This window comes from Podarcis gaigeae (genome assembly GCF_964106915.1).
Source record: "Podarcis gaigeae genome assembly, chromosome: Z".
In the NCBI taxonomy this organism is placed as follows: Eukaryota; Metazoa; Chordata; class Lepidosauria; order Squamata; family Lacertidae; genus Podarcis; species Podarcis gaigeae.
In genome coordinates, this window is record NC_139691.1 from 24,738,358 (window position 1) to 24,765,808 (window position 27,451).

Consider the following 27,451-nt stretch of genomic DNA (forward strand, 5'->3'; position numbering starts at 1 on the left):
TCTGGCTGTCTTTGGCTCTGGATCCACCTATTGTTGTTGACCTCTATGCCTTTCACCAGACAAGTCCCAAAGAGCATCAGGTACCAGTGATCCCCTGCAAGAGTAGCACCTTCTACTCAGTGAAATTTAGAATGCATGTGTACGTGTGTGGATAATGTTCTGAAAAGTGAAATGATGTCATTTGAAGTGTTGACTGCAACAATTCACCTGTATTCCTTTCCCCCCTCCCTATTATTTCTTGCAGTACAATGGTTCCCGTCCAAGGCAGGAGTGGGAAATGTGGCACCCCACCCTCATTGCAGAAGCCCTCTTTGCAATATCAAACATTTTAAGCTCCTTGCGTCTCATCTCCCTGTTTACAGCAAACTCTCACCTGGGACCCCTGCAGATCTCTCTGGGACGTATGCTGCTAGATATTCTCAAGTTCCTATTTATTTACTGCCTGGTGCTGCTGGCTTTCGCCAATGGACTGAACCAGCTTTATTTCTATTACGAGACCAGTGCCTCGGAAGAACCCAACAATTGCAAGGGGATCCGATGCGAGAAGCAGAACAATGCCTTCTCCACGTAAGACTCCTTGCCTCTCTTCTGTTGGTTTGTTTTCCTTCTTCTTTCTGCTCCCTGAATGCTGCTGTTTCTCCCTGCGGTGGCCTTGGCATGCTGGCCACTGCTCCTGCTGGTGTTGCAAAAATTCCTTTATCTATTCATAGATGAGTGCCAGTCCATTTGTCAGGGGTTATGTAAGCCTGGCCTGAGTTATCTCAGACAGACAGTCTGCAGAAGGACAAAGCTGAACTTGAGCTTTGCAAGGGACTTGGCAAGGCAGCCGTCAGGGTGACAGGACTTTACACCCTGGCGCTATAATTCCCGTTGTTAGTATTTGCATATCACAAAAGAACAAAGCTGCAGGGACTCTCCAAGGGCTTATTCAGGGAGTAAATGCTGTCCTAAGTGTTTCCAGCGCTGCTCTTCATCAGGACCAAATCCTTAAAATGGTATATCCATTGTCAGTTAAATCACCATAACATTCCTGTTACTGAGTCATGCAAAGAATACAAAATTGCTCAAAGGAAGTTGCCCTTTAAAAATCAGAGTCACTGTGTTTGACATTATAAGCTGTTTTCTTACAAGGGATCCTGGTGTGCTGTTCCTTTCTTAAAAGCTGTATTTTGTAATGTTCTGATAAGAACATAAGAACCTGAACCCTGCAGGATCCAGCTAAACTGGCACACTTCCCCTGACCAGCGAAACCCAAAGTGGAAAGGGAGGAGGAAGCATTCACATCCGTTCATGTAAAAATCAGACAGCACCTGCCCCAATTTATTTGAGAATAGCATAATAACAATAACAGTAATACTAATACTAATAATAATTTATTTACATGTCACCCACATGACTGGGTTGCCCCAGCCACTCTGGGCAGCTCCCAACAAAAAATAGTAAAAACACAAATACAATATCAAACACTAAAAACATAAGACCGAACCTGGCTGCCACCATCTAGCTTAAGACTGTCTGCACTGACTAGCAGTGGCTATCCTGAGTTCCCAGCCCCACCTGGTGATGCTGGATATTGAACCTGGGACTTTCTACATACAAAGCAGGTGCTCTACCATTGAACATCAGGAGAACCTCATTGCTGGATCAGGCCAAAGGGGGGAATCCAGCAGACTTTTCCCACTGAGGGCACACTCTCCCTACCTGCCCTGACCAGCAACTGGAATTCAGATGCATACTGCCTCTGACAGTGAAGATAGAACAAATCACCCTCATTGATAGAAGCCATTGATGCTTTTTGTATTTAATCCTCTTTTAAAACCATCCAAGTGGTTGGCCATCACTATATCCTGCAGTAGTCAATTCCATAGTTTATGCAGTGTGCAGAGAAGGACTTTCTCTGCACCTATGCTGATTCTTCCAACATTCAGCTTCATGGGGTGGCCCCAAGTTCCTGCACTATATGCATTTCCTGTTTAGCCCTGGGTACCTGCAGCTTTGTTCTCCTGGGATGTTCTTTGCCACTGCTGTGGCAAAAGCAATTCTTGGGTTGATCAGTATTTGCATCAGCCTGGGCCACACTCTTTTGGGTCAACTCAGGTATGCAGGAGCAGATGAGTAAACAGGCTCCGGGGACAATGGCATATCACATTGAGGGCTCTTTGCTCTTGGTCCAGGAGCCCATTTCCCCTTTCCTGCTTTTCTAACCTATCATGACCTGGTGCAGCCAGAGGCATGCAGCCTCAGGAGATCAGTGCAGGTAGAAAAAGAGCCAAGGTCCAAATGCAATTGATGGTGTCTTAAGAGAGGGTAGTGGTCTGATTCCAAGGAGGATTCCTTTCCTCAGAGACCAGTTTCTCCAAGTGGGGAACCAAGCATGGAACAGTAGTAGTTACAGAGGGCTGCCCAGGCCACCTGTCTGACTGAGAAGACAGGGTTGTAGTACAGCAGCAAGGATAAGGTTGGAAGCTAGAGCTGTGCACAGCCCCTCAGATCTGCCCCACAGCTCTGATCTGAGGGCCCCCAATCAGGCCACCCATTCTACCCCCAAAGCAATTAAGGTCAAGGGGCTTACTAAGGTCTTTCTAAACCCCATATGGTTGGGAGGAGGTGGGTAAAGGAGGAAACACTATGTCACCTTATTCCCCTCGCTGTGTGGGTTCTGTGGGGTGCTGCTCCTTAACGAGTGGCTTCTCCGCATGTGGGGAAGCCACTGGTAAGGATGAAGCAACCAGCAACACGCAGGATTGAATCTTCCCAATGACCAGGTGATAAGCAGGAAGAGTCTATCCTGCAGGATGCTGCTTCTTCATGAGCAGCTTCACTGCATGCAGGGAAGGCATTTGTCAAGGAACAGCAACTGGCACTGCACAAATTGAAATGTGAGGATTCAGTCTTGTGTGGTGCTGCTTCAGGGGGCAGGAAGAAGGAGGGGACTGACAGAAAGGGAAGGTTGGGTTGCCCCCACCCCTGTCTTAACCCAACTTGGTAGGCCCTTCCATTTCATGGTTTCTCCTTCCCATCTCTGCCTAAAACCCTGGCCTCCCTGAAAACCCCAGATTTCTCTGGGCCACCCAACACAGCCTGTAGTGATATAGAACTGTCTCAACCCAACTCAACTGGTGCCTGGATCCCTCCAAATTAGCCCAGTGTGGCTAGGACCTCATCCTAATCTGTTGTACAGCCCTACTGGAAGCATCTACTTCCCAAGAGTTTTCCAGGTGGTGGCAGGGAGTAAAGCCAGAGTTAAAGAACCCAGGCCTTGCCTCTCATGACCTGTAGAAGCATCTCTCAATTCCCTGTCCATTAGGCCCCACACTTGAAAATCCAAAAATGTGTGATTTATTATTGCTGTTTTTGTTCATTAAATAACCCTTTCTTGACCGGGCTGCTTGATTCCCCAAAGTAAAAGCTATGAACCCCAAATTTGATATTTTAATATTTTCACCATCTCACAACCCTCAATAGGATTGCCAACATTTGAGTTCTGGAGTTATTATTATATTATATTATATTATATTATATTATATTATATTATATTATATTATATTATACTATACTATACTATACTATACTATACTATACTATACTATACTATTATACTAGATTTATATAGAGTACTGGGGCCCAAGGAATGGTCAGGGAATGTAGCCATATACTTTTCAGAACCATAGATCAATTCCAGAGCATAATGTTCTTCAGAAATATTTTGTAGAAGGCGTCAAAGGCTGAAGAACTGGGAAAAGGCCACAGTGCTTGTGAAACTTGTTAATAATGGCTTCTGCTGCCATTTGCACACACGCACAATTCCAAGCATGCCATCTGTATTTTCTAATTGCCCCATTCACATTACTTATCCAGGTTTTACCTTCTTTTATCTCCCTGTTCCTTCCTTTAAGAAAGTGGTGGGGAACCTCTGGTCAGTGGGTGAAATTAGGATCAATAGGGGTCATTTCCTCCAAACAGTGGCACTCGCCCCACTGCCAACATCTTATCTGTACAGACATGACTGAAAAGGAACAGTTGGGATCCTTAAAGTGTGTTCTTTGGCGTGTAAGATGCTGACAGCAAGCCATGTTGGGATTGGTTGCAGTACAGAGTTTCCAGTTGGGAACTCCATAATGCAACCAATCTCTGTCCTAAGAAGTGCTTGCCTGTAAGAGCTTCATCTGTGCAAACTTTTAAAGGTAAATTTCAGAAATCTTGCTCCATCAATCAGTAGTTGCACCTGCAGTAGTGACCACACATCAGTGCTACCAGCCAGGAAGGCAAAAGGCGGCAAGTGGTCATATTCACAGGGATACTGATCCCCACTTTCCCCCCTGTAGAGCCATTTATACATCATTGTCATGCCATAAGCAGATTACGTAGCTCTGAAATTTTAGAACCACACAGATGCATCATCATTATCTTAATCACCATCGCTCACAGCAGCATTCATCTAGTTCTTGTCCTCCTAAGTGCTTTACATGCATTTTGGGTTATCCTTATAACAACACAGTATGGTAGTGTTGGGACACGGGTGGCACTATGGGTTAAACCACAGAGCCTAGGACTTGCCGATCAGAAGGTCGGCGGTTCGAATCCCTGCGACGGGGTGAGCTCCCGTTGCTTGGTCCCTGCTCCTGCCAACCTAGCAGTTCGAAAGCATGTCAAAAAGTGCAAGTAGATAAATAGGTACCACTCTGGCGGGGAGGTAAACAGCGTTTCTGTGTGCTGCTCTGGTTCACCAGAAGCGGCTTAGTCATGCTGGCCACATGACCCGGAAGCTGTACGCCGGCTTCCTCGGCCAGTAAAGTGAGATGAGCGCCCCAACCCCAGAGTCAGTCACGATTGGGCCTAATGGTTAGGGGTCCCTTTATCTTTACCTTTATGGTAGTGTTATGCACTCCACACTTCCATGTTCAAGTTTAAAAATTCAGAGGTAGAGCCTCAGAGTTTTGTTTCCTTTGGATGAGAGTTGCCTTCATAATCTCTACTTATTTGCAAACATAAAGCAGAACCCGTTGCAAGCAAGTGGGTTCCCAAAAACAAGCAACACAACCACCAATCCAACATCAGATTCCCAAAGAGCTGCAGCCGAGGAAAAACTGGGTTCAGTTTTAGCCAACACCAGCTGAAAACTCTCAGCTTTCTTTCTCTGCATAAATTCAAGCAATCTTCCTCCTTGGTTGCTCTCTGTCCCTCCTTACAGACAGCATCATCTTCCAAAGGCTAGAGCCATCAGGGAACATCCATCTCTCTTGATAAGTCCCTTGTCACCCATCATGTTTGTCAGGCAAAATGGCAACAAGCCCATTCAGTCTAATCAAGACAGCCAACCTTATAACACCAGACTAGAAGCATTATCTTCACATTACAGACAGGAGCTGGGGGCAGCAGGATAGATAGTGGCTTGCTTAAGGCCGCCCATTGAGTCAATGGCTGAGCACAGATTTTAACCAGGGATATGCAGCTTAGAGTTTATGAGTTCAGTTGATGGATTACAGTATCTCTGTCTCAAAAGCCTATATTGGTCTTGTGCTGAAGGCACTCCATCGGCATTTGAGTTTTCTGTACTCCAGCGATCTTCCTGGAGACCTATGTTTCTAGAGAAGATGCTAGCTCTTACATGTACCATGAACTCTTGTACTCTGCTGCCATAGAGCCACACGGCTTGAATCCTGACATTTCATTATAACTATAAAAAGCCATTTTCCTATCTCCAAGAAGGGCGTCAACACACAATAAAGAGCTTAAGAAAATGTACGGTGAACCGCTTGACAGCAACAACACTCAATGACTTGACGACAGCCTTTGAACACTCACAAGCCAACTTTGCAAACACAGGAAAACTGCCGCATAAGGCAATGTGAGGGGGCTCAGACTCTGGGGAGGGGGGAGATTTGTCGGAAACAAAGAAGCAGCAGGGGGAGACCATTAGAGTGGCAGTCTCTTTACAGGCGGGGAGAGCGCGCGGCAATTGCATTTTTGTTGGAGCCTCGCTTCAGAAGCTCACTCTACCTTGTCTTAAAAGCTGAAACAGTCATTATTAACACCCCTGGTGCCAAGTGACATTTGGCTCTTCGAACAGATGCTCAGCGTGAATAACTTGCTAAGAACGGGCAGCCTGCGAAATAAGAAATTATATCTGTGGGCCGGTGTGAAGGAGCGGCGTTGCAATGGGTTTGCAATCGGCCCCCAATGCCACTTTGAGTTTGCTACATTTAAGTCACCCTTAATGGAAGAATGAAGCTGAGCAGCTTCCGTTAACTCCTCTTGGATCTGAAGAGTAGCAGCTAATAAGCTCCAGTTCTTTAAGAGACCCAGGCAAGGGCTCTTGTTCCTGTTTGCACAACTTGTTTAAAATAGGACACCGTCATACTCTTTGTTATTGCTTTCCGAAGGATAGTCTTAATCCTTTTTTTCTTTCCCATTTTTTTCTGGAGCAATCCACCTCCTGGAACTGTAATATTCTGTCGTGACAAGCAGGAGGTCAAACCATTAATAAATCTAGCTTTATGTTCTGGCTTTCCTGTTCTTGGCAAATTCACCCTTGCTTTGATAGCCCATCTACAAAATATATTTGCAATAGAGCTGTGGGTCAGAACATTAAACACACAGGGACGTCAGAAAGCTATAATGTCACATCTAATCTTCCCTTGGCCATCCACAATGAAGGGCAAAGCTTAAGCCAGTTTTTGCCAACCTGATGCCCTCCAGTTATTTATTTATTTTTTTATTCATTCATTCATTCATTTATAGTTTAATTAAAAGTTTTCAACATACAATAAAAAGCAGAAACAAAACAAGAAACAAACAAACAAAACAAAACAAAATAAAACTCCCATCAGCCCGGGTGGGAACTGTAGTCCAAATCATCTGGCAGGCACTAGGCCAGTGAAGGCTGGTTTAACCCATAATAGTGCTACATCCATTGGCAGAGAGGAAGTAGGGGACTGCTGAAAATTATAACATCTAGCCTCCTCTTGGCCACCCACTGCATAAAGAACAGGATGGTCCTGCATGCCTCCTTCCTTCCACTGGCAGGGGAAGTAGGGGACTACTTCAAATTTAATCTCCCCTTGGATACCTGCAACTTAAAGAACAGCTCTTAACTCACTAAAGTGCTCTGTGTCTCCCTGCTTCCATTGGCTGAAAACTACCTTCTGATTACCCTGTGGCCATCGTCAGTGCAAAGAACAGCACTTAACCCATCAGAGCGCTATGCATCCTCTCTGCATCCATTGGCAGCGAGAGAGTGAGGAACTGCACATTCTGACAACACAGGGACAAGGGTAAAGATATGGTAGGATTAAAATGTGTCCTTGCTGATGTACCTCCAGTCATTGATTGCTGCCATAGGTTGGTGGCAGTAGCAGGAAAGAATGGACAAGCATCCCATCTGAAAAAAAATTACTCTTCCTTTTCCAGAACATTATTTCCATCATAGTTTTCCTATGCACAGCAGGGTGTCCTCCTTCAAACCTACTTTAACCTCTCTTTCCTTTTCCTCCACCTTCCCTTTTTTGGTAGTGCCATCCCTGGTAATAGGAAGGGCCTGCCTTTCCCTTCACACCATTTTTGTGTGTGAAGTGTGACGGATAACTGGAATGGGTTTTGTTCCAAAGCCAGTAAAAAGTAGAAGCTAACTGTGCTATTGAAATGAGATCTGACAGTCACTTTGCTCTGGGTATCTTTAGAAGGCAGCTGCAGTTTGATTTTTTTTTTCCTACTGGAAGTTTAGTCTGTAGTTCCTGTGCTAGCTAAATAGATCTGCTGTGAACTCCTCAAAATGTACTTGTGTTTGGTCAAATTTTGGCCAAATTCTCCCATTTCATTGTGTCCACATTTTCCAAGTGTTAAGTTAAGGGCCAAACTGCACATTATTGTTGTTGCTGTTGTTATTTCTTTACTAGCCTATCAAAAGCAATAAATCCAAATTAGCATAGAAATCCACCATACCACCTCCTGGATCCTACGAGATACTTACTTACAAGAAGTCTGGAGAAATAGGCATGTGTTTAATTGGTGTCTGAAGTTTATCAGTGTGGTGGACAATTACAGTTCCCTAGGGAGGGAATTCCACAATTTTATTTACTTTATTAAATTTGTAACCCGCCCTTCATCCAAAGATCACAGGGCAGTTCACAACGTAAAAAATACAAAATGAGAACAAAAATTACAAAATGAAAAGTAAAAACAAACCAATAACCCTCCCCCCCCCAAAAAAAAAACATATTTAAAAGGATATAGAATGTTAATCAGCCAAAGCCAAAGGTCTGGTTAAAGAGAATCATTTTTGTTTGGCACCTTAAGATATGCACTGAAGGTGCCAGGCGACCCTCCCTGGGGAGGGCATTCCACAAACAGGGAGCAACTGCAGAAAAGGCCCATTCTTGTGTTATGCTTCAGATCTTTCCTGGGAGTAGGCATGTGATGAAGGGCCTCAGATGAACTGCTCAGGACCGCAACATCTCAAGAACCACCACTCTCCATATGAACCTACCTGGGCCCTGAGATAACCACCTGAGGCCCTTCTTCATGTGACTCCCCCATGAAAGGTCCATAGGGTGGCAACACGAGAACAGGTCTTTTCTGCAACGGCTCCCCATTCATGGAATACTCTCCCCAGGGAGGTTTCTCTGGTGCCTTTGTTATAAACACACGTTTAAGTGCCAGCCAAAAATGTTCCTTTTCAACCAGGCTTTTGGCTGATTGACATCCAATGCCCTTTTAAATGTATTGTGGGAGGGGGGGTTATTTGGTTGTTGTTTTTCTTCTTATTTTTATTATGTATTTTGTGGTTTTATGTTGTGAACTGCCTTGAGATCCATGGGTATACAGTGGTATACAAATCTGATAAATAATAACATGATGGTGGTGATGATCGCAATTGGGGTGCCACCACTTGAGAAGGCCCTGTCTTGGGTAACCACCTCACAAGCCATAGATGGTGATGGAACCACAAATAGTGCTTCCCTCCTTATTTCAAATCACAGGCCAGTAGGTAGTGGAGAAATACTTTCTGACAAGTTCATAGTGCAGCACAGTGATAGAATCTCCCCCCCCCCCTTTAAAGTAGATAAGGGCAAACTCTGGTATGTTTATAGCAGTGGCACTGGGGGAGGAGCATGTAACTCTCCCCCAGCCCACATACCCCTTTCTTGATCAAAAACAGCCCTCTCTGTGAAGCTACAGGGGGATATTTCAGCATGAAGAAGGAGAATAGGGGAATATATTCTTTGTGTGCCTCCTCCACAAGAGGTCCAAAGGGTGGCAACATGAGAACAGGCCTTTTCTGCAGTGGCTCCCTATTTCTAACATGCTCTCCCCAGGGAGGTTCGGATGGTGCCTTCATTATACACCTTTGGGCACCAGACAAGAACGTTCCTCTTTAACCAGGCCTTTGGATGACTGACATGATCCAATGCTCTTTCAAAATGTCTTGTGGAAGAGGGGATTATTGGGTTGTATTAGCTTATATTTTTATTATGTATTTTGTGTTTTTATATTGTAATTTTATGTTGTGATCTATGGGCATAGGGCGGTATGCAAATGTAACAAGTAATAAAAATAAAAATAAAAATGTATCAGTTGGGAAACAACGCATGGGAAAGGGCTAACTTCCCCATCCCAGCACCACTTCTCTGATACACTTTGGAACCCCTATTCTGCAGCTGCTTTTAAATAAAAACACTGTGAGTTCTTCTGAATAATGGACAAAGGAAGAAGTAGAGAAGGGACAGGCTGACAATTTGCATTTTCTTCCATGGGTCTTTGGGAAAAGAAGGTAAAATATCTGGTTATCACATAAGGACAAGGATGGAGGAGAACTTTGTTTTAAATGAATTTATACATGGATATATAAGGATATTTAAGAATTTATATATGGATATATATAAGGGACGTGGGTAGTGCTGTGGGTTGAACCACAGAGCCTAGGGCTTGCCGATCAGAAGGTCGCAGTTCGAATTCCCGCAACGGGGTGAGCTCCCGTTGCTCGGTCCCTGATCCTGCCAACCCAGCAGTTCGAAAGCATGAAGTGCAAGTAGATAAATAGGTACTGCTCCGGCGGGAAGGTAAACGGTGTTTCCTTGCGCTGCTCTGCTTTGCCAGAAGCGGCATAGTCATGCTGGCTGCATGACCTGGAAGCTGTCTGCGGACAAACGCTGGCTCCCTCGGCCAGTAAAGCGAGATGAGCGCCGCAACCCCAGAGTCGTCTGTGACTGGATCTAATGGTCAGGGGTCCCTTTATCTTTACCTATACATGGAATGTGGTGGCTCCAGTCTCCTTGAACTTTGCATGCATTGGGTGTACTTAGGGGTTGGTGAGATTAGCTCCTGCCACGGGTGCAAACCCAGGGGTGTGCAAAAACCATGCCTCTCTACTCTGGCACAAAGTGGCCAGAATCCTGCCCTGGTCACTCCTCTGCTGTTTGGATGGGGGGGACCAATACATCTCCTTGTCAAGGGCACAAGGGAGCTGAGATACACCTCTGATTGTCAGGTGTGTTTAAGTTAATCTGTCAGGTGTGTTTGATTAATTATATGCAAAATTGAGAATGTCGGAGTTGCCATTCAACAACATCTGGGGAGCCCCGGATTCTGCTGTTCCTGTTTTAAGACAGCTGGAATATTCTCGAAGGCAACAGCTTTGATCCTTTCTCTGTACTTAAATTAAATAAACGAAGGCTTTAAATGTTCAACCAGCAATGACAAATGTCGCACTCCTCTTTTGCAGGCTCTTTGAAACTCTACAGTCACTCTTTTGGTCTGTGTTTGGTCTGCTGAACCTCTACGTCACTAATGTGAAAGCCAGGCATGAATTCACAGAATTTGTTGGGGCCACCATGTTTGGCACATACAACGTCATCTCCCTAGTGGTCTTGCTAAATATGCTCATAGCAATGATGAATAACTCCTACCAGCTCATAGCAGTAAGTCAACTGATGAACTTTCTTTCCGATTTTCTTTGAAATATGCATTTTGTGTATATACGTTTGCCTGTGTACAAGAGGGACAGAAAAGTAAGATTCTGCCTGGCACCAAAGATACTTCAGCTGCAGATTGGAGGCAGAAAAGTCACCACCACCCTTAGGGAAACAAGAAAGTCTGGATTCTTTATATCCCTTGTATCCCTTCATAACATTGAGCAATTGACCCTTGAGAATCACCTGACTTCTGAAGCAAAGAGTAACACGGATTGCTGTTGCAAGCTGCAGCTGAGAACAGCTTATGATCCCACCATCCTCTGGCCAAAAGCAAGAAGTCAAATAGGACCTCATAATTACATGTATGCAGGGCTGGCCCAAGACATTTTGGTACCTGAGACAAACCACAAAATGGTGCTCCCTGCCCCACCAGAGAAGAAGGAGTGAGTGGAGATCTACATCAGGAACGTGTGTGGGGGGGGGTGTCAAATCCACCTTACTTGGCAGTTGAAGTGGGAATCAAAGGCCATCACAGGGCACTCTGAATAATGCCAGGCCAGTACAGAGCCCAGAAAACCCCCAAGGGCAGCTCCCATCATTTCTTCCCTGCAGTGGGAGAAAAATCAGCAGCACCTCCTATTCGCTGACAGGCCACTGTAGAGGCTGAATGGGGTGGGGGGCTGCTGAGGTGGTGACACATCCAGCCTTCAAGGAGCGTGCCACAGCTCTTGTTACAGCAGCAGCAGCAGCAGCAGCAGCAGGCAGTGCTTTCCTTGGAGGCTGGATCTGCTGCCCCTATGGATCCTGTCACCTGAGGCAGTTGCCTCACGTTGCCTCATGGGTGGGCCATGTATTTGCAAGTAAATGTGCAGATAGAATATGCTGTAAATTCCCAACTCATTTGCCGTGTTCTCAGATGACACTGATCATTGCACGGGGTTGGACTAGATGATCACCATGGTCCCTTCCAATTCTACAATCTTATGTTTGACACTTCTTAAAAATGGACGAAGAGTGATGCATTAGAAAAAGAGAGCTTGCTGCTGTAGGTACCTCAGCCATTGGTATGAGATGAGGTTTGCATCATTAATTACAAATGCCTACCAGTGATTTGAATGCTGCTCAACCACCCACTTAGCACCCGTCTGCCATGCTTCAGGCAGACTACTGGTTCTCTCTATCTCTCTTTCACACACAACACTGCGTGAATATTCATGTGTTTATCTGTTCATTCATTAATGTATTAATTTAACAATGGAGAAGGGAAATCAAAACCAGGGATTGAGAAGAGGTGTTTTTCATGACATCACAGAAGTTCTGCCAGTCAGTGCTGATTACAATTGACTTCTGTTCTGGGGATTGAGAGTGTCTTGTTTGTTTCTTGGTAAGATCACAGAAGGTCAGTGAAACAGTGCTGCATGCAGTTGGTGCCTCTTATTGGATTAAGGGTGTGTGTTTCTTGGTAACATCACAAAAGGTAAGCCAATCATAGCTGCATACAGTTGGCTTCATTCCAGGGATTGAGGGTGTTTCTTGATGACATCACAGAAGGTCAGCCAGTCAGTGATGTGGGCTTCTACTGCAAGCCCAAAGATACGTACTGGTTTGGGGTTTTTTTGCCCACCATTCGTACTTAGAGAGGAATAGAATATGTTTGAACTTAACACAGTGAGACTTGCTTCTAATCCGTTATCACAGATATGTTATGCCAGGCTTCTCCCTATTATGAGTTTCTATACCAGGGGTCAGCAAACTAAGGCCCGCGGGCCGGATCAGGCCCAGTTGCCTTCAGGATCCAGCCCGCAGACTGTCCGTGGATCGGCGTGGGGATTCTGTTCGTTTGGGCTACGCCTTTTTTTTTCTATGCCATTCCATTTCCACACACACACACACAATGTGTGGCGCCTCCTCCCTCCCTCCTCCTGGCTTCTCCCCGCCCTGCCTAGAGGAGGAAGGGGGCTGGGCTAAGCTGGCTGAGCGCCATTTTAAGCAGCCCCTCTCCAGAGCCAGCCCTTTCGCACAGCTCATCTTCCCTCCGCCATCACCACCCTGGTGCTCCTGTGGGCCAGAGAGCGGAGTGGATGAGCTCGCTCTGCCTACCCACAAGAAACAGCAGTGGTGGTGGCAGCAGCCCCAGGGAAGGTAAGTGCAGTGGCTGAGGGTGGGGAATGGGGAGGAGGACTACTTGCCCCCCGCCTCTTCTTCCAGACCCCCCCCCCCGAGGCACAGTAGACCGGCCTGCGGCTAAAAAAAATTGCCAATCCCTGTTCTATACCTACTTAAGTTGCTTCCTGGAGGTGCTGCTAGTGCAGGGGTAGCCAATGGTAATATTGGGTGGGACTGATCGGGAGTTGAATTGCAACATCTGGAGAGCATCATGTTGGTGACCACTTGGGTAGAGAGAAAGAATCAAAAAGTACCTGGTGTGACTCTTCCCTCTTCCTTACTGGATGATTTTAGACAAGCCTCAGTCTCAGCCTTCCATCTGCAATATGGGGATAACAACACAAAACTCCATGATAGGATGGTAATTTTAAGGATATTGCTAAGATATTGTGATAATGCATTTTCTACATGCTAAAAGTTATATATTATGAAATTTCCAATGAAATTCCAAAATAGCAAGCTAGACTTCATTTTCCTCCACAAGCTAGAGAATAGGAAGGAACATGAATCTTGCAAGAGAGCTACCTGACGAGCTGTTCCCTAAAAACATCCTCATTTCAATGCCTGACAGCTTGCTTGCATACCTAAATGCAGAACTGGGCAAGGCATTCTGTACTTTTGGTGACTTTGGGCATCTGGCAGGACTTCAAGAACAGGCAAAAGAAATACAATTCTCCCTCTCTCCCTCCATATGACCTGGAAAGAGAACCTGGCTCTGATTCATTATAGCCCTGATGCTGATGTATAGGCAACCCTGAAGAGGTGCTAAATCTTGGGAGAAAGATTATTAAGCTCTTTAGAATAAAACAGAACATACATATTAAGTCTCTGTGGGTTTTAGACCTTGTGGAGTGATGATGGAATGTCATCCCTACTTAAGGGATAACTGCAAAGGCACCAGTCCACATCTGTTTCGTTAAGGCAGGGTAGACTGAATGGTATCTGTACAATTTTACTGGGGGCACTGTCCCTGCACTAGTTAGCAAACTTAAGTAGTTACTTGGTCTGATCTTCCCTGTTCTGCAGTGCCACCCTCATAATGGGCAAACAGTACTGCAGATTATCAACTAACCTGAGTGCATTATTAGCAGGAGCGCCCAACGAGACCAACAGTGGGCACAACAGCCAAGAAAGCAGTTTTTGCATGTGCTGTAGAGAGAAGTGAGGGGCAGATGGAGCTCATCAACCTGGAAAGGTAGCCCCTCTAGAAGAAGGAAAACCCTGATCTGAAACCTCCGCTGCCTTTCAGGATATCTTCCAAGAGAAGAAAGGCTAAGGACAAAATCCTACACAAATCCGGAGTCCCTAAAATGGTCGGATCCTACCTTATATGCCACCTTCTGGCAGCTCCTGTAGCCAAGCTGTTGCCAAGTGTATTGCTCTGCTTTCCTTTGGACCACACCCAGTGAGGCTGAGGGTAGGGGGTCTAGTCGTCTGGGCAGCCCAGGACCTCCATGCCCAGGCTTGCAGACCGAGGGGGTCACTTTGATGCTGCTAACACAGGAGTTTGGCTTCACCCCCAGAGGCACACTCCATTGTTCTTTGAGACAGATGCCAACAACAATATGTGCACATATTTTCCCTTTAAACAGAACTTGAAAGCTTATTCCCTATTTAAAGCCTGCCCTGTTTTGCCATTGTCTTCTAGTTCCGCATTCTAAGATCTTTGTCTACCTTTTCAGCTAATGGCTGTTTGCCGGTCGCACATTGTAGTGATGGCACAGAGCGGCTGAACAAGACCCAATAAGAGAAGCAACCATAATAACCCCTGAATTGCTTTAGGTGGAAGGCAGCTTACTGAACTGCAAGATTTTTTCTCTCACTCTCCTTTTTGGACAAAGGCTATTTTAAACTTCAGTAGCCGTCTGCTCCCTTCAGGGCACCTTGAAGCAATGTAATTATTGAGCATTTCACTGCACCAACCTGTATTTATCTTCCCTTCTCATAGAATCAAAATACAGTCAATATTCAAATACAGAAATCAGCGGCTAAGAAAGCAAAATGCCGCCTTATGCCGTGCTTCAGTGTAAACTGATATTGAGGGGCTTAGTCAATCAGCTGAGATCACGTCCTGTAGTAGCAGTCCCAGCATCAAGATATCTCCTCACTGTGGACGTATCCACATCTAGCTTTTGCCCTACTCTTCCCAGGCACAGGGACACACTTAAAATCTCTGTGTCTGAGTGGTTTGTTTGGGTTTTTTCCTTCTCTGAGCTTGCTCTGCAAAAACTTGCTCTTTAAAACTCAATTGGAACAAATGTCAATTCAGGTTTCCTGTGGTTTGCCACTTGCTCTGATCGAGCTTTAAAAAGTGGTATTTCACAGGGAAAGCTCCAGAACCAAAACAAAAAACACCCTCAGAAACAGAGCAGACCGTGCCTGGAAAGAGCGGAGTGTGGATAGGTCCAGTGTTTTCTGCAAGGATGGGTTTCCTCATCTCAATATTTTCAAGGCATGACAGAAATAGTTTTGCATTTTGAACACAGATGAAAACTGTCATGATGTCTAAAAGGACAGTGGGATTTATCTCCATGTGGTAGGGATGGCCAAGTGAATCAGCAACAGTGCACGTAATGATAAGCCTTCCACAAGTCTGAAGGCATTATTCCTTGATGTCTGGTTTGGCAACATGAGAAAGGGTTCTCTACGCTCCTGGTTACTCCAAGAATTCTAAGTGTGTGCCTATACTCATTCGTAAAAATGCACTTCTTTCAGTGTTACCAGCTGCAATGGATTCGGTTGGGCATTTTCTTTCTTTAGTGGCAAAGACATCAAATATGACATTTGCTGCAGTGCACCTATGGGGACTAAATTTGGGAAGAGCCTGCTGGATCAGGCCAGTGGCTCATTTAGTCCAGCATCCTACTCTCACCGATGCCCATGGGAAGCCCATAAAGAGGCCACAAACACAACAGCACTCTGCCCACCTGTGATTCCCAGGAACTGGTATTCAGTGGCCAATGCCTCTGACGGCTATTGTAGAAGATTGCCGCTGCGGTTATGAATTTGCCCAATCCTCTTTTAAAGCCATCCTAACTGGTTGACTCTTGAAAGTCCCATGGACTGCAAGAAGATCAAACCTCTCCATACTGAAGGAAATCAACCCTGAGTGCTCACTGGAAGGACAGATTGTGAAGCTGAGGCTCCAGTACTTTGGCCACCTCATGAGAAGAGAAGACTCCCTGGAGAAGACCCTGATGTTGGGAAAGATGGAGGGCACAAGGAGAAGGGGACGGCAGAGGACGAGATGGTTGGATAGTGTTTTCGAGGTTACCAGCATGAGTTTGACCAAACTGTGGGAGGCAGTGGAGGACAGAGGTGCCTGGCGTTCTCTGGTCCATGGGGTCACGAAGAGTCGGACACGACTAAACAACAACAACAACAACAACTGGTTGACATCACTGCTTCCTGGAGGAGTGAGTTCCACAGTGTGCTGCCTTTTCTTTGTTAATGCTTTCATTTACCACACGTGTTTGTGTCTATTTATGAACTGTCTGCTTTGAGCACTTTGGCATCGCCTAAATTGTTGGAGGGAATTTTTTAGTCTTCTCAGAAAGCTAAATCCATGACTGCTGTTTATAAATACTTTTTTGGCTCTTTGTAAAGCAGGTTGCAGGAACTGGAGAGTTGCGGGATAAGGAATTAAAATATGCTGTATATGCTAAACAATGGAAAATTGTTTAGAAACTATAAGGAACGTTGCTTTAGATTTGTAACTGAGACTGCTTCAGCTAAAAAATATGTTTTAGGTATATCTGTGCAGGAAGGCACTGTCAGATACATATAGATACTGAAAATGCCTCATTGGAGGAGGGAATGTTGGCATGTCCAGTGATACATTCTTTTTGCTTTCAGTATCTATTTTGTATTGGTGAAATTTTTGATATTTGCAGATGTTCAAGCACTCTTAAACTATATTCCTGTAGTATGGATGTTAATAACACACTAACAAAAGTGGATTCTGAATGGCAAAAATGACATAAGGAGAGCCTACTGGATCAAACCACTTCTGGTCCAGCATCCTGTTCTGTGGTGGCAAACCAGATGCCTGTGTGAAACCCACAAGCAGGATTCGAGCACAAGAACACTCCTTGGCCATGTAGTTTCCAGCAACTGATATTCAGAAGCATACTAAATCTGACAGGTAGAATGTAGCCATTGGGCTACATTCTCCACCCTGACTTTGTCTAAACCTCGTTTAGAATCATCCAAGTCAGTGGCCCTCACTGTTTCTATCATGTACTTAGGCAAGGCTTTCTCTTTCTCTCAGACTACACACACACACACACACACACACACACACACACGAGTGAGGAAAACAAAACTGACCTTCCTTGCATGGTTGTTATAAGGACTGCAACAAATTTCTATGGACCCTTGAGAGCACCATACAAGTGTTGAGTATTATTCATTATCCGTGCCCAGAGAAGTGTGACATGTTCAGAGGCTTCTAGATCCCTTTGTGCTCCTGAAGAAACACACACACACTTCATTCTTCCTGGTACTATCCAAGGGGCACACAATTTTTAAAAAATAGTTAGCAGCTTCATACTGTAATTATATCCCACATACTCACCAATGCTTTTGACGTGTGAGTGCTGCATTTGCCTCCAGAATTTCCTCTGGGGCATCAAATACATGTCAAGCTGCATCCTGAGCAATGGAAAGGTCTCCCTGTGCAATCTGGCTCTGCATACCTCACTGGAGTCTAAGGAGGCTTAATTGTTTCCCTGGGAGCATGAGGACGTCATGCATGTGATGATGAAGAACTGTCTCTTTCCTTTCCTTTTCCTTTTCCTGTCTTTAGCCTAACTATATCTCACCTGTGGACTTGAAGTGAGCTTTTAATATTCATGAACTGTTTGCTGAGCAACCAAATGCATCCAGGGGATGCATTCTGACTTTATACACTTGTGTTTTGCTTGAGCCCCACAGGGATAAGCAGATATGAGTTCTCTCTCTGCCTCTCTCCAACTCTTTTATCAGAAGTGGCCAATTGTATTTTATTAATATTTGGCATTGTTTCCAGGTTATGAAGCACCTCAAGCAAGAAACCTTCAGTAGGTCCCTAACCTCATTCCCCCGTCCCCGTCCAAGCCCAACATGCACACACCACAGCATTGCCACCTCCTCACTTTGAGAATAAGAGCATAGAAAGTTACTTTTATACTGAGTCAAATCATTGATGCTTCTAGCTCAGTGTTGCCTCCACCAGCCTCCCTTAACTTGGTGCCCTCTAGATGCCCTGGACAACCACTCTCACCAACCCCAGCTGGTGGAGGCTGTAGTCTAGAATATCTGGATGTCACCAGGGCAGGAAAGGCTGGTCTACACTGGTTTGCAGTGGCTTTCCAAGGTCTCAGAGATGAGACATTTGAAACCCAACCTGGTAATGTCAGTGATTGAACATACATGCATAGCAGATGCTCTACACCCTTTACTATTTTTGCTGCCTGTTCAATTCCCCAGCAAAGTGGTGGGCAAACAAGCAGAAGAGCAAGTGATGGTGAAGAAGAGCAACAGCTGTCACCTGCTCTGGGAAAGGGGAAGGGGGCAGGTGAAGGTGAGTGCCAAGAGTCCATCACTGGCATCCCTGCATAGAAGGTGCCCCCCAGGTGTTGCTGCTTGCTGCATCTCTGCTGGAAGACAGCATTCAACCGTGTGGGACCAGCAACACTTAAGTGCCCAACATCTAAGTTGAGCGTAGTCAGGCCTGTGTAACATGGGAGACAGCTAATGGCACTCCTCTGGGGATTTGCAAAGAAGTTATACAATGCTGTGTTTCCAGTACTTTTTCCCTTCCACTTTCCTTCATGCAAAAGTCCAGTTTTAGGGGGAAGTGGGGTTTGTTGTTAATTGTACAACCTGAATTTGTCAGTACACAATTGAATCCTACCAGAAAATAGCATCAGTCTTCAATGCTTTAGCAATGTGCTCCATAGCCTTTTAACAAGGCAACAGAGGTTAAAGATCAGAGTTTCCCTTCTTTTCCTAGATGAGTTACCTTCTCAGGTTGACAAACCCCATCTGGCCCTCACTTCCCTCTACAGCACAAGCAGAAACCACATTCTTGACAGTTGGACCCACTATTGGGGGAAAAAGATGAAGAACAAGAAAAGATAGTGAGAGACGTTCACCCTAAAATGCTGATGAATTTTTATGATGACTTCTTTTTAATTGCCAACTGTTGTGAAAATGTGGAAAACAAAACTTAAAACTGGAACAAGGAAGAACTGAGAGAAATGTTACAAATAAGAGGCTCTTTTGATCCATTTTTAGCTGGTTCTTTAGGAGAAAGGAAAATTAAACTCAGAGTGACTCAGCAAAACATTTTTATTGTAACCATTAAAATCGCAGTCCCTAGCACGCGTGCGCGCACATTCTTAGTCATGCTCACCAACTTTACACCAGTAGCTGATCAGGCCATGACAAGAGGACGGATGGCAGGCATTGCAGCACTGGGAACATGGCACACCTTTCCACTGGAAAGTCCCTTCTCTATAGACTTTCAATCAGACGTTCCAGCTCTGGTGATTCACCACCATCTGTTCCTTGTCATAGTTGTTCATCACGTTCCAGAGTTCATCACATCATCATTAGTCAATCTTGCTCAACACCCGTCCTTTGTTATCAGCCTGTTCATACGTCAAGTCTCAAGAACTCAGCACTTCTTCCCCACTTCACTTGCCCACAAGTCTTAATGAGACTCCATTTTAGAGTGGTGTTCTTCAGCCTAAAAACAGGCCTACACTCATTCCTTCATTCATACCTTAAATGTCTAATGAATGTTATTGTTATACTCATTACAGGAACCAGTATTATCCAAGATTTGCTCATCCTTACCAACATATGCCTCAGTCCCAGAATTAAGGTTGAAAATTCTCCAGGTTAAGCTGAAATTGTGGAAGACTAGAACACAGGACGTGTTGCTGAACAAGAAGCAAATGAGATAGAGGGACTCTTCTCCCCCTAATGGAAACTCACTGATAGCTCTTCTTCTGCCATTTGTGCTTGTAGCAATAAATTTCCTCTCACAGATATTAAGGGTGCTTTCCTCCCCGCCTGTGTGAGATGGGCCCAACCTGCTTGCATAGTTTATATGCCAAGTGACAGGCAAAATGACATCCCAAGAGGCCCCTTTAATGACACGGTGGAAGCCAACGTACCCAGAGGAAGCAGCAGAGACAGCAGCCTAGAGCATCCTCTCATCCTCAAGTCAGACCTGACAAGCAAAATTAACGTTCTCTCTTGCGGCTGAATTAATTAAGCAAAATAAGATATAGAAGGCAAGCCAGCCCCTCCTTCATGCTTGCATTTTCCTTTACAACCTTTCCTTCCTTCTCTCCTAACCCTGAAAATCAGATCTATATAATTAAAGAGATTTGCCTGGGAAAGTGGCCAAATGCTTAAAAGAAATGCTAAAAATACAATCGACAAGCGGCGTTACTCTGCACCAGCTATTATTCATGATGCTCATCAGGGTTGCAGTAATCAAGGTGCTCGGGAGGTAATGGCACTTACAAAAATTTGGTCTGGCTACTGAGTAGCTGATGACCACAATGTTCAGGAAAACAAAAGACCTGGCAGTTTGCAATAAGACTCATAAGAAGAGCCTGCTGGATCAGGTCAGTGGTCCATCTAGTCCAGCATGCTGCTCTCACAGTGGCCAAACAAATGTCTATGGGAACCCACAAGCAGGACCTGAACACGAGCACTCTCCCTTCCTGTGGTTTCCACCAACTGGCATTCAGAAGCACTGCTTCCTCCATTCAGAAGAACTGCTTGCCTCTACACTTTTTTTGTCCCAGCACTTTCCCCTCGAAAACCCACTCTTTAATGCTGAATCGGAACAAACAGCAATTCCTGTTTTCAACAGTTTGCCCTTTGGTCTGATTCAGTGGTAAAAAGTGGGTTTTTGAAGAAAAGCACAGGGAAGTGCTCAAACATGGCCCTTTAAAGGGTGGGCATGCACCTAAAAACATGACACAAAAGGAAGTCTGGATGAGCCCTTCAGAGTAAGGGCATGATCTCTTCAGTGCAGGATAACTGCCTTAACTCTCATGCATTTTCAACATGTAGTTAGCAGTGTCTGCTTCTCAATCTCTTTCTCCCATGGAAAGGAGAAAGATCCTGGAAGATGCTAGAAAAGTATAGTGTATAGTGTATAGTGTATTTTAAAAGTATAGTGTATTTTAAAATGGGGTTTTAGAGTTTTTAGGGGTTTTTGAATGTTTTATGTAGTTTTGTGGTAGTTTTATGTAGTTTTGTGGTAGTTTTATGTAGTTTTCAATTTCATTGTTCCACAAGGGACAATGACAATAAAGATATTGTATATCGTATATCGTATAAAAGAGGATAGATTAGCCACTCACATATGTGATTGCATGCTCACTAGCCCCAGCCAGCATGGCCAATGGTCAGGGGTGATGGGAGTTGCACTACAAATACCTGGAGGCCACTACTCCCTTGAAACATTAGACTGGGGAAAGAAGGATGGAAATAGGCCTTTTGCCTTCCACCTTTTGGATTTAAATTGTTTCTCTGGAGACACTGAGGGCAAAGCCCATGAAAGATCCGGTCAAGTTCTGAGCCTCAATGGTCCTATGGGCAAACTACTATCAGGAATTTGCTATAAGGAATGGACAGTCTTATCTGACAGAGAAGGGACAGTGATATAGAGAAGATATATTCAGCTAATCTATTTCTCATATGAAATTCCCTGCTGGTGCTTTCAAAGCACTGCTTTTTTTGACCTGTGACCTTCACAGTGCTCTGATTTATCTGGATATTGCAATCAAAGCAGAACACATTTGAACTGAATTCGGACAAATCAAAGAGCCACTCCAGGCTTTTCCTATCAGGCAATTTAATAGAAGAGAATTTTTAAAATCCTGCTCTATTCTACGCACGTGCCTTCTACCAGAGGTCCTCATTAGCTGTCGTTGTTTCATTTCACAGGACCGTTGGCTGCATATGGACAAATCTGTCAATTTTGACTTCTCTCAGGTTTTCATTTTTAAAGTCTTAGGTTCCATTCAGTTCAACGCATTCACATAGTAGTCTGCCTTTTAAAAAAAATATACTCAAATATTTGTATGCATTTTAATTACATTTCTCTCAAGAAACACCTTTCACACACTTTCATACAACTACTAATACAGCATACACATTTATGCAAGCCCTAATAGAATGCGTTTTTGCATGTTACTTTCATTAATCAATCCATTTACCCTTACTACATTTGTGTCCACATTTTTTTCAATAGTAGACTGCATGGCAAAATTCAGGGAAGCGCTAATTTCAAACAATAGCTGTGTTTTGTTCTTCATATTGGTTCAGGAAGTGCAAATTTGTTGGGTTCACATTAAAATTTGAATTGATACATATTTTCCTCCATCTCTAGTGGGGTTTGGGGAGGCTTGTTTTGCTTTTCATGCTTTTCATAACCTTAATATTCAGCTACAGAATGCATATAGACAAGATGTTGGGGAACTAAAGCCCAAGAGAACCGGAAAGGCTACAAAATACAACATGTGGACAATACAAAACATTCAAAATCCTTACAAAATGGGCAGCACTGATCTTTCTGTTATTTTTACAAACTAAAATTCAGATATCAAACATCCTTCCTTTCTTATTTTGAGGGTGCCACACTTTGGAATGTTGGAGAATTCCATGAAAATAGAAATGGGAGCAGAAATTGTCAGGAATGGGAATCTATTCAGTGAACAAAATTAATATTCGCTGTTGTTTTTGCTTTCAGTCCACAAACAATACAGGACTGATTATGTCTTTTCTCCTTTTGCATTGCATTTCCTCTGCATTAAAATGAATGGGGTGGAGTAATTTACATAATTTGTATAATGAATTCAATATGCTCCATAATTTCACCACAGCAGACAGTGAGATGAATAATGTAGATTTTAGCAGAAGTGGAACTGGAAGAATGGAAACAGTGCTGCATGCAATCAATACAGGGCAGAATGGGAAAGGATTTATTCTACATCCCTACTACCCCTTCCCAGTCAACAACCTACAACCCCCTCCAAAGCAAGAGATGCATTTATTTATCAACTGAACCATTACCATTGCCATTGTCATGTGCAAGAATGGGGGTGGGTAATAATACTTTCAGGTGGCACCTGGCTTAATTTTTGGGAACTAGGAACATCTATACATACAAATATTCCCCTATGGAATTCTTTGCATAGGCTTTAGTCTCCTTTGGAGCTAACTTGTGACTGAGGTGGTGCTGTGGCTCCCATCTCATGGCAAAGGCTCAAGGTACAATGGTGGTACACATTAAGATCCATCCGAAAGCCCAGAGTGTCTCAGGTACTCAGAAAAGACCCCTGCCTAATGCGGTCTTCACTGCTAGAGAATTTGAACTTGACTTCCTGTTTCAGCCCATATCTTTAATATGTATATCTGAGTAATATGTGTAGCTGAGTATATAGGCAAAGTAGATAGGCAAGGTAAAAGGCACAGCAGGTGAATTGCATGGCTAAGCACAAGATGAGATCTTATTCCAATAAGCGGCATGCTCCTGTCTCTTTTATTTGAAGAAGTGGGTGGGCACAAGCCTTAGCATGACAGTTGTCTTGGGACTGGGCAAGCAAATGGGCATCCCTGTAAGTGGGTGGGGACTGCGAGATTTGTTCACACCAGCATTGTCCTTGGAGATGGAGGTGGAGTCAGTGCTGACTCAGTATCCAATTTACTCTCAGGTGCCTTCCCAGAAGGTAGAGACTCCTTACAGACAGGAGGAGGAAACTATGGCAGCTCCACTTAGAAGGTACCTGACAAGAGGTATCCAATAACACAAGGAGGGATGCCTCTCTGCTCACCTGCTTAGACCTTCCAGGGGATGTCCAGTTGCAACTACCTGATCTCCTCCCACTCTGCCTCAGGATCTGACTATTCCTTCCATGATATCTCCACAGGGCTCATGACACTGTCTGAGGCTTTGGAGAGCTATTGCCAGTACAAATTTGCAAATAATCTTTATCTACCCGTAGGCAGAAAAGATACCTCAACCCAATATCTTTTCCCCTGAAAGGGGAAAAAACAAAACATTTTGAGAAGGAGAAATCACCTGCAGGGAAAGGCTTAAGTATTCCCCCTCCTTACAGCCACTGCAGATTTCTAGCCCCCTGCCTCTTGACAATGGCATTTGAACAAGTAAGAAACCATTAAGACAAATCATGTGAGATGAACTGTGGGTCTCCAGCATCCTTTCTAGGTTGGCCTTTGAGGACAAATCATGAGATAGGTATTGAAAGCATCAGGGACAATCAGAGTAGCTAGTTTGACATTTTGCACACTTGGAAATCCGAATCCAAGTTGGCTCTTATGAACTTTATTCTTTCGAGAAAAGAAACCTGCAGTTGCAAAAGCAAGGGAATGGGGGAAATTCCACTACAAATAGAGAAGACAGCATTAAGACTCAGGGATTTGCTAAAGGATGTCTTGTGAATTCTGCTGTCATTTCTTCACTATGAAGGAAAACAGAGGAGAAATTAGCATTTTGTGTGCACATGTTTGTTTGTTTTTAAATGTAACAGACTGACTAACACTGTCCATTGTTTATGACTGAAAGAACTAAGATAAAAATATCTGAGTGACAGCTAGGAAGTAGTGTGGTGATGGTGATGGGACAGAGTGGGGGTGTGGTCAGCAGGAGCTTGGAGAAAGGTCTCTGGAATCAAACCTTGGGATGATGATAAGGTCACCATGGAAACAAGCCCATAGTGCAGAATATGTGCAGTAGGTTCAATGGTTGTTGTTCTTTTAAAATGAGGAAACTGAGCAACCTTTACAGAAGGAAGTCAGCATGTACTTGCCCATGTCTGAATGCTAAATAAGCACATGAACTTTGGAAGGGATGGGGTAACTTTTTCCCCTATTGATAACCACAGTCCCTTGGGGGCCATCTGTTGGGTCCAAGACCTGAAAGCAAGTGGGGCAGGAGCCAGCCATGTGTGGGCTCCTTCTCCTCTCTCTCTCTCTGCTAGCCCTTCTCCCACTCTTTCTCTGTCACCTCCTTTCCCACCTGCATGAAATTAGTCCAGGGATTGCATACAATGACTGGGAGCACTGCAAATCACTAATTGCTGATATATGACATATAATGTATTTGAGAGGATAGGGTACATCTCACTGTAACAACAAATGTTTAATGTTGCAACATGCCCTGGCGCCTTAGGGCAAAGGGCAGGTAATTGACAATAATAACAGTCATAATTCAGCATTGTTCAGAAGTTTATTTCTGTCTTAGGAGAGAGTTGTATTCTCCCATTCTCCCATGCTGTGGAAGCTGTCATGAGAACCATCTGCACCACAGAATTTACCACTCCTAGTGGAAAGATAATGCAAATGAAAGGGTTGGGCACACATGCAACACTGCAACATTATATGTATGTATGTACACAGTGTCTGAACAAATGCTTCAAGATGTTTTGCATGTAGTGTTTACCCACACATATTAGAAGAACACTGCAAAAAACTAATCATTGTATAACCATCTGTACTGTTACCTCAATATTGCTTTTTTGCAGTGTTTTATCAGTATTAACATGTGCATCAATAATAGAGGGAAGTAAAGATTGAAGAAATGAAAGAACATAAAACTGCAGCAAACTGGTAATTTACAAAAAACAACAACCCTAAATGCATTCGTTTCACTTTAAAACACGTTCTTGCAAAAATGTATAAACTTTTGTTGAAATTTGAATCAGAAGAAAAAGGGTTAATGGGTGCATGATTAAATGGGCAAAAAAGGAACAGTTGGAACATATGTGGAATAAGGGGTTAAAATTTACATTATGTTATGATCATAAAGAGAAGTTTTATAAAATGTTGTTATCATTGGTACTTAACTCCTGAGAAATTATTTAGAATGTATAAAGATGTTTCAAATGTTTGCTGGAAATGCCAATAACATGAAGGAACATTTTACCATGCTTGGTGGATGTATAAAAAGGCTACAAAACATTGGATACAAACACATACATTGATACAGCAGGTTTTAAAGGTTAATATGCAGTTGAAGCCAGAACTTTTTCTTTTAGGGTTAATGGATACACAACTGGAAAAGGACTATGAGAGATTATTTCAATATATGTTCACAGCAGCAAGACTGTTATATGCCCAAAGATGGAAAGATCTACAAACTATGGAGGAATGGCTGATAAAATTATAGGATGGCAAAATTAACACTTTTAAGTAGAGAAAAATCATTATTGTCATTTATTAAGGATTGGAAACTTCTTATGGACTTTTTGCAGGACAGAGAAAATGAATTTGTAATATCTGGATCTGAAGACTGAAAAAAATATTGGCTTATAGAAAATAGAATTGTTGGATGTTAATGAGTGAATACTATGTTTAGCTTCAGGACAGAGAACCAGAAGTCTTTTATCTTTTTTATTTTTTTTCTCTCTCTCTCTCCTTTCTTTCCCTTTCCCCCTTTCCCTTCCTCTTTGCTTCCATTCCTTTTTAGATTAAATTTTAAAACCATTTATTTTGGGTATGAACTTTGGTATATCTTTCAACGAGTTATCAATAAAAATAGATTTTTTTAAAAAAGGAAATCAGGCTAGATAATCTGGAACTCCGCAGTCAGGGGGAGATAGTGGGTTGAGGAGAATTTCAGAAATTTCCATATGTTGTGGATTCCAACTCCCATCAGCTCCAGCCCCCCTGGCCAATAGTCAAGGATGGTGGGAGTTGTATTCCAACAACGTCTGGAGGGCACAATTTGGGAAGGTTGTGGCTTTCATTATGTCATATACAAGCATAATCTCCAGGGCCATTCTTAATATTCAGCCAGAGAGGTTGTTGTACAGTAGCTTAGGGTGTGGGCAATTCGCTGTCACCAAAAGCTGATAACAACTTTGCCACTATTGTTTTCTTGACTTTCTCTCCACACCCAGGACCACGCAGATATTGAATGGAAGTTTGCACGCACCAAGCTCTGGATGAGTTACTTTGATGAAGGTGGCACTCTGCCACCTCCTTTTAACATCATCCCTAGCCCCAAGTCCTTCTGGTATCTTTGCAAGTGGATCCACAACCAACTCTGCCCGTCTCAGGACCCAGACAATGATCAGAAAAAGCATGAAAACCTGAAGACATTCACGGTAAGGAGACAGTCCCTGCAATCACTCTCAGGAAACTCTGCTTTGTCATTTGGTTCTTTGCTTTTGAATGGCAGGATGATGTTGTAAGTAGGGATGGGGAAGAAATTTTATTCAGTTTGCATTTAAAGGTGTATCTCCCTAAGATGCAGTTTATGAAACAATATGAGAACTGAAACATAGCTGGTATCCGAAATCTGCAATTCTTCAAATTTTGAAAGACAGTTCTCCAGCTCA

The 27,451-nt window shown here is 43.8% G+C and overlaps 1 protein-coding gene and 2 long non-coding RNA genes across 8 annotated transcripts in view; 1 reads left to right on the plus strand and 2 right to left on the minus strand.

The window, feature by feature from the left end:
• Nucleotides 1–27,451, plus strand: part of TRPC5 (transient receptor potential cation channel subfamily C member 5) — a 172,731-nt gene that overhangs the window by 132,362 nt on the left and 12,918 nt on the right. For all 6 annotated transcript variants that reach the window (XM_083722117.1, XM_083722119.1, XM_083722120.1 and 3 more), the window contains 3 exons: nt 245–567; nt 10,721–10,916; nt 27,011–27,217. In XM_083722117.1, the coding sequence (XP_083578243.1) occupies nt 245–567; nt 10,721–10,916; nt 27,011–27,217 (726 nt within the window). The remainder of the gene's footprint in view (nt 1–244; nt 568–10,720; nt 10,917–27,010; nt 27,218–27,451) is intronic.
• LOC310836877 lies at nt 4,901–8,132 on the minus strand. Its single transcript, XR_014560291.1, has 2 exons — nt 7,970–8,132; nt 4,901–6,549 (listed from the first exon to the last, which is right to left on the minus strand). It is a non-coding gene; the product is annotated as an uncharacterized lncRNA (long non-coding RNA).
• LOC310836876 lies at nt 22,165–27,000 on the minus strand. Its single transcript, XR_014560290.1, has 2 exons — nt 23,962–27,000; nt 22,165–23,014 (listed from the first exon to the last, which is right to left on the minus strand). It is a non-coding gene; the product is annotated as an uncharacterized lncRNA (long non-coding RNA).